This window comes from Uloborus diversus, chromosome 7, assembly GCF_026930045.1.
Source record: "Uloborus diversus isolate 005 chromosome 7, Udiv.v.3.1, whole genome shotgun sequence".
NCBI classification, from domain to species: domain Eukaryota; kingdom Metazoa; phylum Arthropoda; class Arachnida; order Araneae; family Uloboridae; genus Uloborus; species Uloborus diversus.
The window spans coordinates 102,546,255-102,562,880 of NC_072737.1; the positions used below are offsets into that span (position 1 = coordinate 102,546,255).

The following is a 16,626-nucleotide window of genomic DNA, read 5'->3' on the forward strand; positions in this document are numbered from 1 at the left end:
TGCAATGCTTTGACATACGCATTATGAATTGTATGAATACTGCAAGTACCAATATTTATTAGGCTTTTTTCTCGTGTCTCAAGGATAATCGTGTCAAACAACCTAAAAACCTTTTTATTAACATAAGGACCATCCAAAGGAAAGCATGAGACATTTATTCATGGATAATTACTCTTGGTAAGTGCTTCACATAGCTTCTCAATCGAAATTTCACCAACTGCCTTGCCCAAGAAGCAAGTTTTGAGATGCCTTCTTGTGATGCAACATTGGCTTTCAGACCAGTATTATATTAAAGTAAGAAAAACAATGTTAAAATAAGCACAAATTTTGCCAATGACAGCAGACATGTCTTTCGGCGTTACAGGGAACGCCTTTTTCAATGCAAAAGGTAATGAGCTTATGGATGAAAAGACATCCGACAAAAGTCGGATGTCTTTTCAATACAAATATGGATGAAAAGGTATCGGATGTCTTTTCATCCATAAGCTCATTACCTTTTGCATTGAAAAAAGCGTTCCCTGTAACGCCGAAAGACGTGTCTGCTGTAATTGGCAAATTTGTGCTTTTTTTAACGTTGTTTTTCTTACTTTACTGTTCAGCACAAAGGTATTTATTTATTACAATATTTTATTGTTCGTTGCAGTTCTTTTTTGTCTTCGACATTGGTAATTTCATCAAAGCTCGGAGTATAATAGGATAAACATGCTTCTTTTAACATACATTCCCGAAAATAAGGAGCAAGTCCATCTGTAGAAGGGATAGAAAGACTGGTTCTGCTCATAGGGCGCAATTGCAAGCGATTAAAAAAATTCCCTGATTTCCCAGTAGCATAGCTATTTTTCTTAAACAACAAGGTGGGGGGGGGGGGCGTATTTAAGGCTATTTTTTTAATTAATTTCACTGTTAAAGCTATCATTCAGATACTTTTCAAAGATTTATTTAAAAAAAAAATCCTAAGACGCGCATTTCAAGAAAGGTGACAAAAGTTGCAAAAGGTGACTAAAAGTAACCAAATTTTCAAATGGTGACTAAAGGTGAGAAAGGTGACTGACTCCTCGGCCTGTTAATCATACCTTTTATTTATTTATTTTTAATTTTAAAAACAATTTTTTTGTAAAATTTTTGACAAACAAAATTGTTTATGTAATGCGTAATTGAATTTCAGCAGGAATTTAGTTTTAAAAACTATTATTCGGACAAGGAGGTCTATACTACTATTCCAATAAGTTCAAAATTCATCACATGTGTGTCAGAGGTTCTTCTTAAAACATAATTGGTACTTGGTAACTCGGCCGAGTACTCGGTACTTGGCCAAAGTGCTACTCGGTACGTCTCTACCGATAAGTGGGACGATAGAGTGAGGGGAGGGGGGAGCAATCTGGAATGAAGCTTAACGACATGGAAGGTTATGCTCAAAAGGGCAAAGTTTGTTTGATCTACAACTGCTTTTAATATAGGTATAGATAGATCTCGTTGCATAACTCTCCTTTACAGCAGTAATCAAAAAGAAAACAAGCAATAATGAAAAAAAAACAGCTGTACTCCAGTATTGTAGAAAGATACTTATGTGGTGACAGACACGTGATCAGATACTCTGATTTATTTGTAGTTTTGTGTGAAAATAAAGGAAAAACATTAAAACAACAGGGCTATGATCAAGGGGCAAATCACTTTTTTCCTCCCTCCAAAATTGAAGGTTGGTACTGGGATAGGGATGAAATGAATCATAATTTTCCTTATTAGATATTGAAATAATCAAGTGCACTTTGTGAAGTTAAAATAGAAAAATAAACATCAGGTCTGAAAAAAAAAAGGTTAATAATAATCCGTTTGGGCGGGTGGGAAGAATATGCTTCGTCCTGTTTTAAAGAAGAATATTTACCACCTTTCGCTTTGTTTTATTTTATTTTTTTATATTTTGAAAACAGTTTAAAAAAAAGATTAAAATTAGTGGTACTGGGGGGAGGGGGGGGCAATTACCAATCTGCAAGTTTATGCCAGCTCATTTCAAGCATAGTTATGTTTACTTACTACTCACTAATCCATCACCAGTAACAGAACTACATATTTAACTAAATAGAATTCGAAAAACAACATTTCTTAAGTCAAATTTTATTCAAAAAGTGATAAAACTATGATCCCATTGAGATCCCAACTTGAAATTTTGCACAAACCAAGATAGAATACACAAGAATTTGAGAATTTATTTTTAAAAAGTTCATTATATGTTTTTTGAGAAATTTAAATTTAATTTTTAAAAAATGAAAATTTTTATCATGTTGCATATCATATTAAGCAACATCTAATGCACTTTAAAATGCTTTTTTTCGTTCATTTCATGTTCTAGTATTCATGAAAAAAAAAGGAGGGTTTTTCTAAAAATCAAAGACTCACAAATAAAAAAAAATGAAAGAGATAAAAATCTAAAAATTTGGACTTTTTATTACCTGGAAGGGTACAATCGATGAGCCAAATTTCAAAGAAATACAAAAATGTGAGTGAAAAAATTTCAAAAAATCTTGGACCACTTGACATGGACCCAATGGTAAATCCGCCGTTGATCACATATGAGACGAAGATTTTCTTGCTCTTCTTATAGATATACAAGGAAGGTGATTCAAACTTCAGATTATGCATGTGAAAATAGTCATTTTATAAGCGACAAAAGCTGAAAAACGCTTGCATGGAAAAAATTTGCAGGATTGGAAATCCCGCTAAATGTTCTGCGGGATCCAGGATTGGAAACCCTAATGCGTTCGTTAATGCAGCAAAAAGCACGTCTTGCTTTTAAAAGGGCAAAAAATATTTTATAGCATTGGCCAGATGGTTAAATCAAAGGAAAAAAAGAGTTATTCCATTTAGCTAACCTAGTTAATTTACAATTTAGAGTTCTGTTTAGTTGAGTTATTGTAATTTTAATTTGCTGTTGTAATAACAAATGCTTCTTAATTGAAAAAAATCACCATTTTGTCTGATCTGGATTCGTTTTGGTTACTGTTATCAATCTGCTATTGTTATCAAACTGTGTTTGTCCCAAAGTGATCACATTAAGCAGCACCTACTGTATTTCTATTCAATGTTCCTAAGGTTTCAAAAGTTTCCTTTCCGATTCCTTTTTTTAACAACAAAATTGGTGACCCCGAAGATAAATGGAGGGCAGTGTTGAGATTGGGGAAATTTCCCCATTTTGGGGAAATCTGGTGCTCTCTGGGGAAATGAGTTTTGAGGGGAATTCTTTGGGGAAATTTTTTTTCTTGGGGAAAACCTGGGGGAAAAAAGAATTTTTTTTGTATTTAGATTCTCGTCAAGAAGTAGTAGTTACATTGTTTGTATCAGACATTAATGTTCTATGTGAGTAACTAGTTCATACGTGAAACAGGTAAAAATAAGTGTGATGAAGAATGTTCTTGGATAAATATATACAAAAATCATAGTTTAAATGTACATATAGAAGCAGAGCAGTAAATGGAAATAGAAAAAAAAAATTTTTGGTTATTTCTTATCTTTCGGTCAGGCACTTGTATTTATGACTAGTGGCACCCACACGGCTTTGCCCGTAGTAGAAAATTAAAAGGTCTTTTAGCTTCCCTGTATATTTACAAATAATGCATGATGAATTTCTCGCCAATTGGCTTTATTGCCCACGTTACGATAGCTTGGTAGTTTACTCGTCCATCTTATGATAATTTTGCTAGGGAAAATGTTCTTAAAATTGGAATAGAAAAAGAACAAAATCGAATTTTCCAAATATCGCTTAAAGGTGCATACCTCCATGCTACAAACTAATTCTTTGCCAAATTTCATGAAAATAGGCCGAACGGTCTAGGCGCTATACGAATCACAGAGATCCTGACAGACAGAGAGACTTTCAGCTTTATTATTAGTAAAGATAAAGATGACAAAAAAAAAAAAAAGCGAAAATGGAAAAAAAAAAAAGTTGGGGAATTTTATAAGAAAATTTGGCTATTTGGGGGGAAAAAAATTTTTCAAGAGACGAAAATATTAGAGGATGCCGATTTATTTTATGAAAATATTAGTGGAAAAATAATTTTTGAATTTGGGGAATTTTGATAGAAAACACCGCTTTTTGGGGAAAAGTTGGAAGGGAATTGGGGAAATCTGGATTTGACCATCTGGCAATACTGATGGGGGGGGGGGGGGGGTAGCCATTTTTTGGCAAAAGCCCTGGTGCCTCTCTGCCCAAAATATTTGGTCATGCTACACACCTAATTGAAAAGACTACAAATAAAAGGACTTTCTGGCTACTAAATATAAAATTACTTAAAAAATTATTATTTCTCCTTCTTCACTATTTTTGCTCCAGAAAATCGCCGGTCAAAATATGATGGGCGAAAATTGCTTCTACATTTGAACGAAGCAGTTGCCTGTTTGAGGGTATTTTGATATTTGAAATTTAAACCTAACTTCAGTAGATTAATCCTTAACTCCAATAGATAACATTCATTGTTGACTACTTTTTTGTTATTTCATTCCCCTGAAATGACTGTCTTACCAGTAAAACAGTTAAGTTACCAGATCGAGTTCAGCCTTGTCACAATAAAGCCTTTCCCTGCATTTTAAAATTTCCAAAAGATATTATCAAATTATCATGCAGTGGAGCGAGGTTCATTAATGATGACGTCAGGAGCATTACTTGATCACTGGCTAATATAAGGATTTTCAGTATGGTTATGCAATAAAATAGTCAGGCTACCTGTTTGTAGTCAAACAAAATCTTAAATTCCCCAACTTGAATGTGATCCCTGAAAACATTGTAATATGTTATGACTATATATAATTCTATTAACAAATTAAGTGTTATAGTTTTTTTTTCATGTCAGACAATACCTTCTTTGCAGTCTATGTTCGACACCGTAGGGAAAAAAAATCTTGCTATTTATTCCAGAATTAACTTGGTCAAAAAGGAAAAAATATTTATATTTCAGCTTTGCTAAAAAAACGTTTACCGTATATACTCGCGTATAAATCAAGAAATTTAGCACAAAAATGAGATTAAAAGTTCGGGGTTTGGCTTATATGTGAAGCAGAATTTCTGAAAATTTTACCAGAACAATGTTTGGAAAAAACAACATTTTCCCAATTTTAGTCTAACCCTTTTAAACATTTATTTTACATCATGACTGGGAAATAAAGGCTAAATAATGACAGTAAACGGCTAACTACTCAAAAATTGCGGGAATTTCAGTACCCGCGAATTAACGTTCATTTTTTTTAAAAAGTAATGTAATATGGCTACCAGTGCAGAGTTTTGATATTAATTCAAAATAAAAGCAATAAAACCGTAACAATGAAGTCGAACCCTTTACAAAAATTGCAATTGTAGAAATTATGAAAATCGGACTTTTCAACATAAGAATGTTCATTGTATTAAATTTCCTTCTTTTTTGTAACGTTTATATTCAAAAATAGCGGCAAAATATTTCTGAGTTTTTCAAAAAGCAGCAAGTCAACTTATACGTGGGTTTTCAATTTTTTCCCCGATTTTCTTCCTAAAAGAAGGGGGTCGACTTATGCCTGAGTATATATGTAAGTGGACTAACAATTTGAAAACAGTTCTGTTGAGTTGAATCTTAGGGGTTTTTTTAATGTATGCAAATTTTCAGTTCCCTTTCTGACACCATTAGGGTTTTTATGTATAATACTTAAAGTTTGAACTTGTTTCAGAAAATTCCATAAGTTTTTAAATTATTTCTACAGATTTAAGTATTGCGAAAAAAAATTGGCTCAATTCAATCATTTTAACACTGTAAAATATGAACTTTTATTGGTAAATTTCGTTCAAGTAATTTGTTACTTACTGCTGAGTAAACTTGTTTTAGAGTACAGGTGTTTAAATAAAAAATATGTAATAATTATTCTAATACAATGTTTAACAAACTTACATTTAAAACAATTTTAACTTTTGCTACTTTGTGATTGCTTTATTTCATTTTGCCTTGTTTTTTTTTCTTAAAATAAGATCTCTTAACTAGAATGACTTCAGATGTTCCGTATCTGAGTCCCTCGGGATTTCTTTTTAAATATGGAACTGTGCCTTAAAATCCGGGACATTTGGCGACAATAACTGGATTCTGGAATAGCCCAATGTCCAAATGACTTTCAGAAGGATGCAATTTGTAAGTTAATAAATTAACTCATAAAGGAGACGAAATATACTTTAAAACACTTTAATATGAAATAACTTATGACAATGTAACATAAAACAATTGCTCAAAGAATTGAAAATGCTGATGAATGAACCTTATGAAAATGAATATTCTATGCTTTGTTATTTTTTACTATGCAAACTACTTACACATCTTGAACTACAATAGAAAGAAAACAAGAGATTTTATCACCATAATCACAATATACCACATTCATATGCCTTCGTACACTGGAAAGTGATGTGTTTTACAAAATGCAACAATATACAAATGTACAAAATAACAAATAATGATGAATCATTAAAAGAATTTCAGATAGATGATGGCTTTTGTCATTCAATTAAAAAACAATTTTGTAAATTTACTGTAAGTTTTTAAATTTCCAAACACCTAGTTTGTTATACATTTTTAAAGGAATCTGTTTCAATCTATTGTTTTCCCTGGATAATAATGAAAGAGGGAGGGGAGAGAAAGCTCTTCCTGATGGTAAGACACTTCAATCAAATCAAAATGAAGCTTTCTCAAGAGGATTTCATTGTGAAAAATTTCTTCAATTTATCTTTGGATACTAAATGCGCACAGACCACAAATAATTTCCAACAGTCATTATTATTAAAAAGCTTTCAATGTTTTGTAAAAAATTGCACTACTTTCAAATTCATATTCAAATCAAAGTAGAAACTATCAATTTCAAAATGAATGTCTTCATTGTAAATTTTTCCATTAGGTTTTATTTAAAAAACAAATCGAGTAAAATAAATTTAAATGAAAAAACCTGCAAAATTTCAAAGTTTTATGAAAAAAATCAATAAATTTTCAAATTTAAAATTAGGTTTTTTTCTTTTTGAAATTTTAACTTATTTTTTATTACTATTTCTATCCCCAGGTTGCATGAATATTCACCTATCAAGGAAAATTTGCTTTTATAATCAAATGTTGTTATGGGCACAGGGGGCTCATTAGGAGGTGAAAAAAAGAAAGAGCACATTATCAAAGGTTTGGTTGGAGAAGGCAAAGTTCAGCACCCTCCTATAAATACCCGAGGATAACACTGCAGCCAAAGGAACAATTTGTCATTTATACCTCGGCAATATCTGTAAGTTTACATTCTATACTTGGAGATGTTCAACATTTTTACCAAACTAGTCAAATAATGCTGAAATCAATATTGCTGAAGTTTAAAATTTAATTTTAAACAAACCTAGCCATTTAATAGGACTAAACGTTACATTAAGATGGGGGGGGGGGGGGACCTGCAAAGTAATTAAGCCATTAAAATATAAAATATTCCACCATGAAAAGGTCATAATTAACATGAAAGTTCCATTTAAATTTAAAATGCACATGAGGATAAAAAATGGCAACAACTATTTCAGCAATGTGAATTTCTCTTGACAATTTGGCTATGCTTAACACTATGCCAATGCATAGCCAAATTTGCTATGCTTTACGCCCTTTAAAAGTTAATAAATATATATATGAACTAATTTCATGCTCAAAATTAATACAAAATATTGTTTGCAGTTAAATCAAATACTTAAAACATTACTTGATGTCAGTAAATTTATCACACTGTGGCAAAGAAAACACACATGAATTTCTTATCATTGTCTTTTAAAACTTTTATGAAAATGATTTAATTTTTAATACAAAACTTTTACGTTCTATAGTTTGTTTTTTTTATACAGTTTATAAACCAGCATTCATAAATAGTTTAGGAGCACCAAGCTTTAACTGTCTTTTCGTATTTAAAAAAAAAATGATAATTGATAAAAGCATAGAATCAGATTAAAATCCATCACTTGAAGAATCATCGCCAAAATTAAATTTCACAGGGGCTTTAGACCTACCTCCCCTTTGTGGCTTTGCAGGGATATGGTCACTATCATCCATAGGTTTAAATGTATCATCATCATCATCAGAGTCAGATTTTTTCTTAGCTTTCTTTTTTGGAGGTCCAGCTTTTTTAGCACCATCTTCAGCTTTTTTCTTGGGAGCAGCTTTTTTAGGAGCTTTCTTAGATTTTGTTTCGATTTCAAAGTCATCATCTGAACTTGACGCATTCTTCTTCTGCCTCTTTTTCGGAGCTGCTTTGGGTGGTGGCTTTTTGCTTTCAATTTTCAGACTTGCATCCGAATTACTGTCGGAATCATCAAACATTTTATTTTTAGGTGGTACTGGATTTTCTGTCACTGGCTCATCGGATTTACCACCCAATAAAGAATCAAATAAGTCATTTTTATCAGCATTGTTATTTTTTAAGTTAGTAGGAGCGCTAAAACTATCATCACTGTCCGATAGCACAGGAGATGAAGCCCCATTATGATTTTCTTCCATATTTTTCTCAGGTTTATTCACTTTAGGAGATGGTGGTGGAGAGTTTTCATCACTAGATATCTCGCGCTGAGCATCATCTTCATCATCACTATCAAATGTGTATTTAGTTTTTGCAGTTTTTCTACGAGGAAGTTCTCTTTTCTCTGGTGGAATGTAATCTTCTCTATTTTCCAAAGAATTATCATCCATATCAGACAAGTCTGATATATCTTCTTCAGAATCAGACCAGGGATTTTTCTTTGTCCCTTTCTTTGGACTCTTACTTTTTTCTTTCTTTTCTTTTTTACCAATGGTTTGAAAGTTCAGAGTTGACTGTTTCATCCCTTTGCCACCTTTTTTTTCTTTCTTGGCACTACTAATTCTATCCGCAAGGGACACATTTTTAATATCATCTTCATCTTCCTCCTCTTCTTTCTTAATAGTAGTATCATCCTTCTTTTTTCCACGTTTTGATTCGCCAGGGACTTTAGGTTTCTTATCATACTTCTTCTTAAATTCATCATCAATATGTGGGATAACTCTCTCTGCAAATGCAGATGGTTTGGATTCCTCAGCAACTTTACGCTTCTTTCCCTGAGTTTTTGCCTTTACTTTTGGCACATCAGCTTCTTCTGCAAGCTCTTGCTCTTCTATTCGATCAAGTTCTAACATAAACTCATTTAAGTCTGCTTTCCATAAATCAGAAGGAGATTTAGATTTCAGGTCATTTAATTCTTTGAACTTTTCATCTCGCTTTTTGAGCAATTCATCTTTTTTTTCTTTTGTTAAACTCCACAAAGTCATTCCCAGTAAATAGTCATAATCAGGTCCACCAGTTGTTGTTTCACTTTCATCATCAGAATTATCTTCTTTATCATCTTTATCTAAATCTTTCTGAGATTCTTTCCAAGCTTTCACAGGATCTGAATCATAACCTCTTTCTTGAAGGGTGCGAATCATGTCTATTTTTTTCCGATTTTCAATTATGATTTTGCTCTCAATTTTTTCCAAAATAAATCTTGCTTGATTTTTAAGCTTTAAAGATTCTGCTTCAAGAATACCAATCATGTACTCCTTTCTTTTTTCATACAAAGCAAAACGGACATCAAAAAACTCCTTTAATATTTGGATAGGACTGTCATATTTACGTAAACATCCCAAATGGTCAAACAAAACCATACTTGAAATGGTAAGGGTAGTTTGCAGCTTGAACACTCTGTGGATGCCTTGATTACGAAACTGGGACAATTTATCAGGACTCATAGTGACAACGAATCGTACGGTAGTATCTGTGTGATATTCTTTATAGTCAGTAATAAGACTACTTTTGTCAGTTTTTTCTTTTTCAGATCCATGTAGCATTGTTTCTAATACACCTTCTTTATAGGTTTGCGTCCAAACACGTACAGGAAGTTCAGTAATTTCAATTTGATTGTCATCAAGAATTCCAATTTCTCCGCTTATTATAAAATGATGGTCATCTAATTTCTCTATAGTGCCTCGGAAGTTTTTGAACCATGGCATCATGGGAAGAGGTTCTTCTCCATCAAGCATACGGTGCAGATTTTTAACAATGTCTCGTGGATTATAATTCGGGATTTTGGTACTCCATCCTGTGCCAATACCTTCGGCCCCATTTACCAGAACCATGGGTATAATTGGAACGTAGTATTCAGGTTCTATTTTTAAATTATCATCATATAGGTTCCTGAGAAGCGGAGTATCTAGACTGTTAATTATATGCTTCGTAATAGGGCTCAACATAGTAAATATATATCTGGGGCTGGCAGCATCTTTACCACCTTGCAACCGTGTACCAAACTGTCCAAGGGGAAGCAAAAGATTGATGTTATTACTTCCAACAAAATTCTGAGCTAAATTGATTATTGTACCAGTCAATGCTGCCTCACCATGATGGTATGCTGATTGTTCAGCAACTGATCCCGCTAATTGAGCCACTTTCACCTCACGCTTATCATTTCTTTTCAAACATGTATACATTACTTTTCTCTGTCCTGGTTTCAAACCGTCAACCAAACATGGAATTGATCGTTCATTATCCATATTACTAAACAATATCAATTCTTTGTTCACAAAATCATTGTATGATACTCGTGTAGTATCTTTGCCATACAAGTACAACTCTGGTAACCCTAATTCACGTCTTCTCTTCCTTTCCTCCATTCCATTAGTCAGCCATTCTTTTCTCATGTCAACCATCTTTTTACTGAAAGCTAGCTGTATTGCAGTATCATCTTCGTTACCAGTATAATGAAATTTAATACGATGACGTTGCATGTCTGAAAAATACTCTTTAGCTTCTTTTGAAGAGCTGGTACCCAAACCTTTGTAGTACTTTACTTTGTAAGATGGCCAGTTAGGTGTCTCGTTCTTCCATTCTTCAAATTCTGGAAGACTGTAAAATGAAAGTTCTTGCTTTCCTTTGACAGCTTTGACAATAGGGGTTATAAATTCTTCAAGAAAAGGTAAACGAAGTAGACTAGGCCAATTATGATGAATAAAATTAATTAATAGACCCTTAATATGAGACCCATCTTGATCCTGATCTGTCATTATCATCAATCGACCATATCTTAAAGTTTTCAAATCATCAACACTTTCATACTTCTTTTTATACTGTAACCCCATAATTTTAATTATATTATTAATTTCTGCATTTTCAATAATTTGTTTATGTGTAGCTTCTCGAACATTCAACATTTTACCTTTCAGTGGAAAAACACCATATTTATCGCGGCCAACTACTCCCAATCCAGACACGGCTAAAGATTTGGCCGAATCTCCTTCAGTTAAGATCAAAGTACAATCAATTGAATTCTTGGTACCAGCATCATTTGCATCTTCGAGCTTCGGAACACCTTTCAATTTTGAATGTTTTTTACTGCTGCACTTCTTTGAAAGCTCCGTTTGTGCTTTGTATTGCACCCAACTCATAATTGATTCAATTACACCACATTTCAGAGCAAGGTTAATGAATTTCTCAGTTAATGGAGCTTTTGAACCAAAGCTTTTTGCTTGCAGAGTCATATTTTCTTTTGTTTGAGAGTCAAAAGTGGGATTTTCAATGAGGCAATTGACGAAAACCCATAAATACGATTTAATCTGGAAAGGCTTAACATTTTTCCCTCCTTTATTCTTTTTCTTCACTACCTCAGCAATTTTCGAAGTTAGCTGATCGGTTATATAATCAACATGCCTTCCGCCTTTTGTCGTTGCTATGCTGTTGACAAAACTCACCTGCTGGAAACCGTGACTGCTCATTGTGACAGCAACTTCCCATCGGTCATTTACTATTTCATGAACAATTTTTAAAGGATCTCCATGATCATCTGTTTTGTCCTTGATATACAGTTCAATATAATCTTTAAATCCTTTCACTGGTAATCTTTTGTCATTTAAATAGACCTTTACGCCCTTAGTACAGCCAGCAATATCATATGCTCTTCTTGTCATCAAAGAAACAATATCTTTTTCCAACTCGGTCATCTTAAACTTCGATAAATCTGGGTAGAATGTTACACAAGTATAATCTGTGCCTTTAAATGAGCTTATTTTAGGATCCTCAGTTTTACTCATGTTATCTGTCCAAGTTTGTTTAAAACTATATCCATATTGTTTGGCAGCTGTTTCAACTGTAAACTTGGTGCTAAATATATTGCACAACTTAGCACCATACCCATTCCTTCCACCTGTTACCTTTCGTTCATCATCATTATAGTTTGAAGAAGTGAGTAAATGACCAAAAATTAAGGATGGAACATACATTTTTTCATCTTTATGTTCTACAACCGGAATGCCTTGGCCGTTATTCCAAATAGAAATTTTATTCTTTTCAGGTTTGATTTCAATTTTGATACAATCCATATTTTTGTCCCTTTGTTTATTATCAGCTGCATTAACAAGAATTTCATCAAAAATTTTATATAAGCCAGGTACATACGTAACTTCGCGGTTAACTAATCCTTGTTCTTCATCAATCACCCACATTGTTTGGGTAACAGGTTCGATTGATCCAATATATGTGTCCGGTCTGAGCAAAATGTGCTCTAACTGTGTTTTCTTTTGATAAATTCTTTCAACAGAAAGCTTTTTGTTACCTTTCGGTGGTTTTCGTAAATCATTAACTTCATAGTCATCACTCATATCCGATAGATCCGCCATGTTTACAGAAGAATATAAAAATTTCAACAGCGCTGAAGTCTATGTTAATCTACTATGATCTGTTACAATAATTTTAGATTCATAGATTTATGTTAAGCCATTTTGTCAATATTTATACCCTACTTTTACAGTCCACTTCTCTAACAAAACACCGGTAAAATTCCGTTTCGAATGGAATTCGAATGACAGGAGACAAAGAAAAGTGAAGAAAACACAGAATTTTAAAAATGTTGCCAGATCCAGACGCTGAATAAAATTATTCTTTTTTTTCCTGAAAGAAATTTAAACGAGACTAAAATACTCTTATAAAATGATACTGGTGTTATAATCATTGTATTTAAAGGTATTCTACTTTTAAAACCATCAAATTTTGCATTTCTGCAGGAATAATTTAGTTTCGGGAAGTGTCTGCTACTCCTCGATTTTTCTAGCAACCTTTGAAGTAACTTGGCGTGGTTTCAGACGGCCTCGATATTTGGCGATCACGTTCGCGTTGTTTTTTGGCAGCAACTCAGGGTTGCCAGATGTAGTATTTTTGATACTACGGTAGTATTTTTTCGCCCAAATTAGGGGGCGTAGTATTTTTTGTAGTATTTCGCTAAAAAATGGTTTATATGTGATTTCTTTTTATTTCGAAAAAAAGAGAGAGACAAAACAAATTACGAAGTTCAAATTTTTAAAAACAAAGCAGAAATGTTGCCAATTTGAAGAAAAAAAGCGGTAAAACAGGTAAAAATGAAGTGGAACAAGAAAAATGAAACAAATAAATATATATAACTATCAGTGTTAAGATTCATATATATATATATATATGTTTGGTAATATTCTAGTTTTATAAAATGTAATGTAGACGGCGCCAAATGTAGTATTTTGTAGTATTTTTTCAGAGGAGGTGTAGTATTTTTCTGTTTCAAAAATCTGGCAACCCTGCAGCAACTGCTGCTCCTCGTGCTTTTTCTCAGCATTCTTTCCCATGTGGATAGTATTTTAATGATCTAATTATTGTAATTATGGAGAAATGATTTTTGAAGTAGGAGCGAAGTTTTCTTCATTTGAACAAATTAAAATACACCAATGTTTTTGGCGGGCGAGAGTGCCAAAAAAAGGAAATCCAAGTGAGTATAAGTTTTGTGTGTTGAACAGTACACCGAACTGACATGTAAGAAATTTAATCTAATTTTCTTACAAGTTGCTTCCTCTTTAAAAAAATAATACTACGTTGCATATATTAGCTGTTTTATAAGGTAATAAATGACTACATTGCTCAAAATGTGTCGGAATTCATTAATGAGCCTAAGTTTGCCGATTATTGGTTTTATGAACCGTATTTAGTCACCAAAGAAGATTTCTGTTGTTTTTGGGACCTCGGTTTGGTGTATTTTTAATCAACATAAATGCAGCTTTCTGTTTGATGATACATTTATTGCATTAACTGCCATTTTTTATACTAAGAGCTCCTACAGCTCAACAGGCAATTAAAATAGCTATGGGTTATTATTTTATACTTAATGCTATTTGCTTCATGTAATATCTTTTCAATAATGTTTTTATAGCTCTTTTACTGTGTTATTCTTGTTGCACTGTAATGTTGGTATTATATTCCTGGCTCCTTTTTTCTTTTCATGGCAATGCATTACTGGTCCCGTTTTCGTGAGGCTACTTTTATCTTAAGATGGACAGCATTTTGTCGAGTGGATGTAAATAACAGCTAAATCGTTGGTGATTTTGACCTGGAGTTCATGGCAACTATGACGTTAGGCGACTGCAATGGTTTCACTCGCATGAACAAACGGAAAGTACCCAAGGATAATTTGGTAAGGCAAATTTAAATAATTAAATTTATTTTATGTTTCACAAAAGAACTAGATGAGTGCCCAAAAAAAAAAACAGTATTGAAAACTTCAATTATTAAAGAATCAAATATGTATTTAAAAATTGATGCACCTAGTTAATCTATTACAAAATTGTTTCGCTCCGCCTTGCATGTGGATAATATGATTTGATGCCGGTAAAATGTTACAATGTATTTAATATTTCGTATTGAGGTGTAAATGATGTTTGATGCACTTTTGAATCCATTGGGAGACCTGGAATCCTATTTTCTAAAGTATTAACCTTGAAGTGGCCTCTATTGAAGCACTGATCACAACTGGTGTGTTTATCTTATTTGTCTGCAAGCACTCCAGGTTAAAATGCATTGTGTGCAAAGTGTTTCCCCGCTTGATATTTGGTATTCTTGATTTTTTTCTATGCACAGAAGGCAGAAATTCATATTAATTTATTATAATTGTTCTCCTTTTGGATGCTATTCTATACTGTTCATCTGAGTAAGTAGAAACCTGGTGTAATAGACAACAGAAATATAATAATTTGTTTATGAAAACAGGGAAAACTCATGCATTGCGTACTATTCCATTGTGATGCATTGTAATATTGTTGCATTTAAGATTTAAATTAAGTTGTTTTTTCCCCCCACAGTTAAAGAAGTATTTTGGGTGTGCAGCTTCAGAAACTGAATTCCTTACTGAATGGTACATGGTAGAGAGATTTGGCTTCATTTACTGTCAGTCATTTCCTCTGCTTGTACTTTTCAGTTTAGCCTGAGTCTGAAGAGTAACAACTGAATCAACAGAAGTATGGATCTGTACAATGTTTCAAGGGTTTTCATCTGTAGAGGTAATCAAGTAGAAAATCATACAACTTTAGACTTTAAAAGTTGACAAATGACTCAAGCCTACATGAACTTATTCCCATGTGTTCTAACTTTTGATTGTTTATTGATTTGTGTTCAAAAAAAGTTAAACAGAGTAAGCTATTAAAAACAGCTTGTTAACCTATTAAAACTATTAAGTAAATGATTTAATTAGAAATAGATGAGAAATACAATACAGTTGACTCTATTTAACGACTTTCAGGGGACCACAAAAAAATCGTACTTAAATAGAATGCTTCTAAAACTGCAGTGGAGTATCTGGGACTATGAAAAGTCATTCAATAGAATGTCATTAAATAGAGAACCAACTGCAATTTGATATTTGAAAAAGTAGAAAAAACAATGCATTGTGTATTATTCCAGTATGATTATGATGCATGGTAATATTGGTGCATTTAAGTTTTAAATTAAGTTGTTTTTCCCCCGCAGTCCAAGAAGTATTTCGCATGTGCAGATGCAGAAACTCTAAATGGCACATAGTAGAGAGATTTGGCTTCATTTGCTGTCATTTCCTCTGCTTATGCTTTTCAATTTAGTCAAAGCCTGAAGAGTAATAACTGATTCAACAGAAGTATGAATGTGTGATATTTCAAGAGTTTTAATCTGTAATAAGTAATCAAGGAGGAAATTATTCAACTTTAAAATCATCAAATAACAAGTGTATATGAATTTTTTCCTTATGTTCTAACTTTTTTATTATTCATTGATTTGTGTTATGCAGTTGACTCTAACTCAAATATTTTTTTATTTCATAGATTTCATTGGGTCCCTAACTCTTGAGAAGGCTGTGGTTGCTTCCCGTAACTCAAAGGTTACAGCCGGTTTTTCAGGACTTTGTGATTGAGAGTTAACTGTACTATGTAGTATTTTGTCTACACATCTAAGGAGCAAAAGCGAACTGTGTTAGCTTTAGCTAACTGAGCTGTTAGCAAAAGATAACAGCTCAGGCTCATTGATCTTTTGAATTTACAGTGATTGACATAGTTAACCTAAATTAATTTTTACTGTGTATTTGTTAAGTAATTTTTATGCCTTCTGAAACCTCTTTACACACCCTTGATGAAAAAGTTACCCAATTTTACTCCATATAGAGATGTTTGGTGCTTCTTTAGATCACCTGTTTCTTTCATGTCTTGATATCTCTTACCCCATCTTTGTTAATAGCACCCATAATTGTTGTAAAATAGTTTAAATGAAAATTCAGAAAGTAAGTTTTTAAGCTCAATGGAAGACTCAAGTAGGAGCATA

The 16,626-nt window shown here is 32.8% G+C and overlaps 1 protein-coding gene across 1 annotated transcript; it reads right to left on the bottom strand.

Moving 5' to 3' along the window:
• Positions 1 to 6,201: 6,201 nt before the first annotated feature.
• On the bottom strand, positions 6,202 to 12,845 carry LOC129225706 (DNA topoisomerase 2-alpha-like). Its single transcript, XM_054860187.1, has one exon. It carries the CDS (start codon positions 12,663 to 12,665, stop codon positions 7,956 to 7,958), a length of 4,710 nt encoding a protein of 1,569 aa, XP_054716162.1. The 5' UTR covers positions 12,666 to 12,845; the 3' UTR covers positions 6,202 to 7,955.
• Positions 12,846 to 16,626: the final 3,781 nt, after the last annotated feature.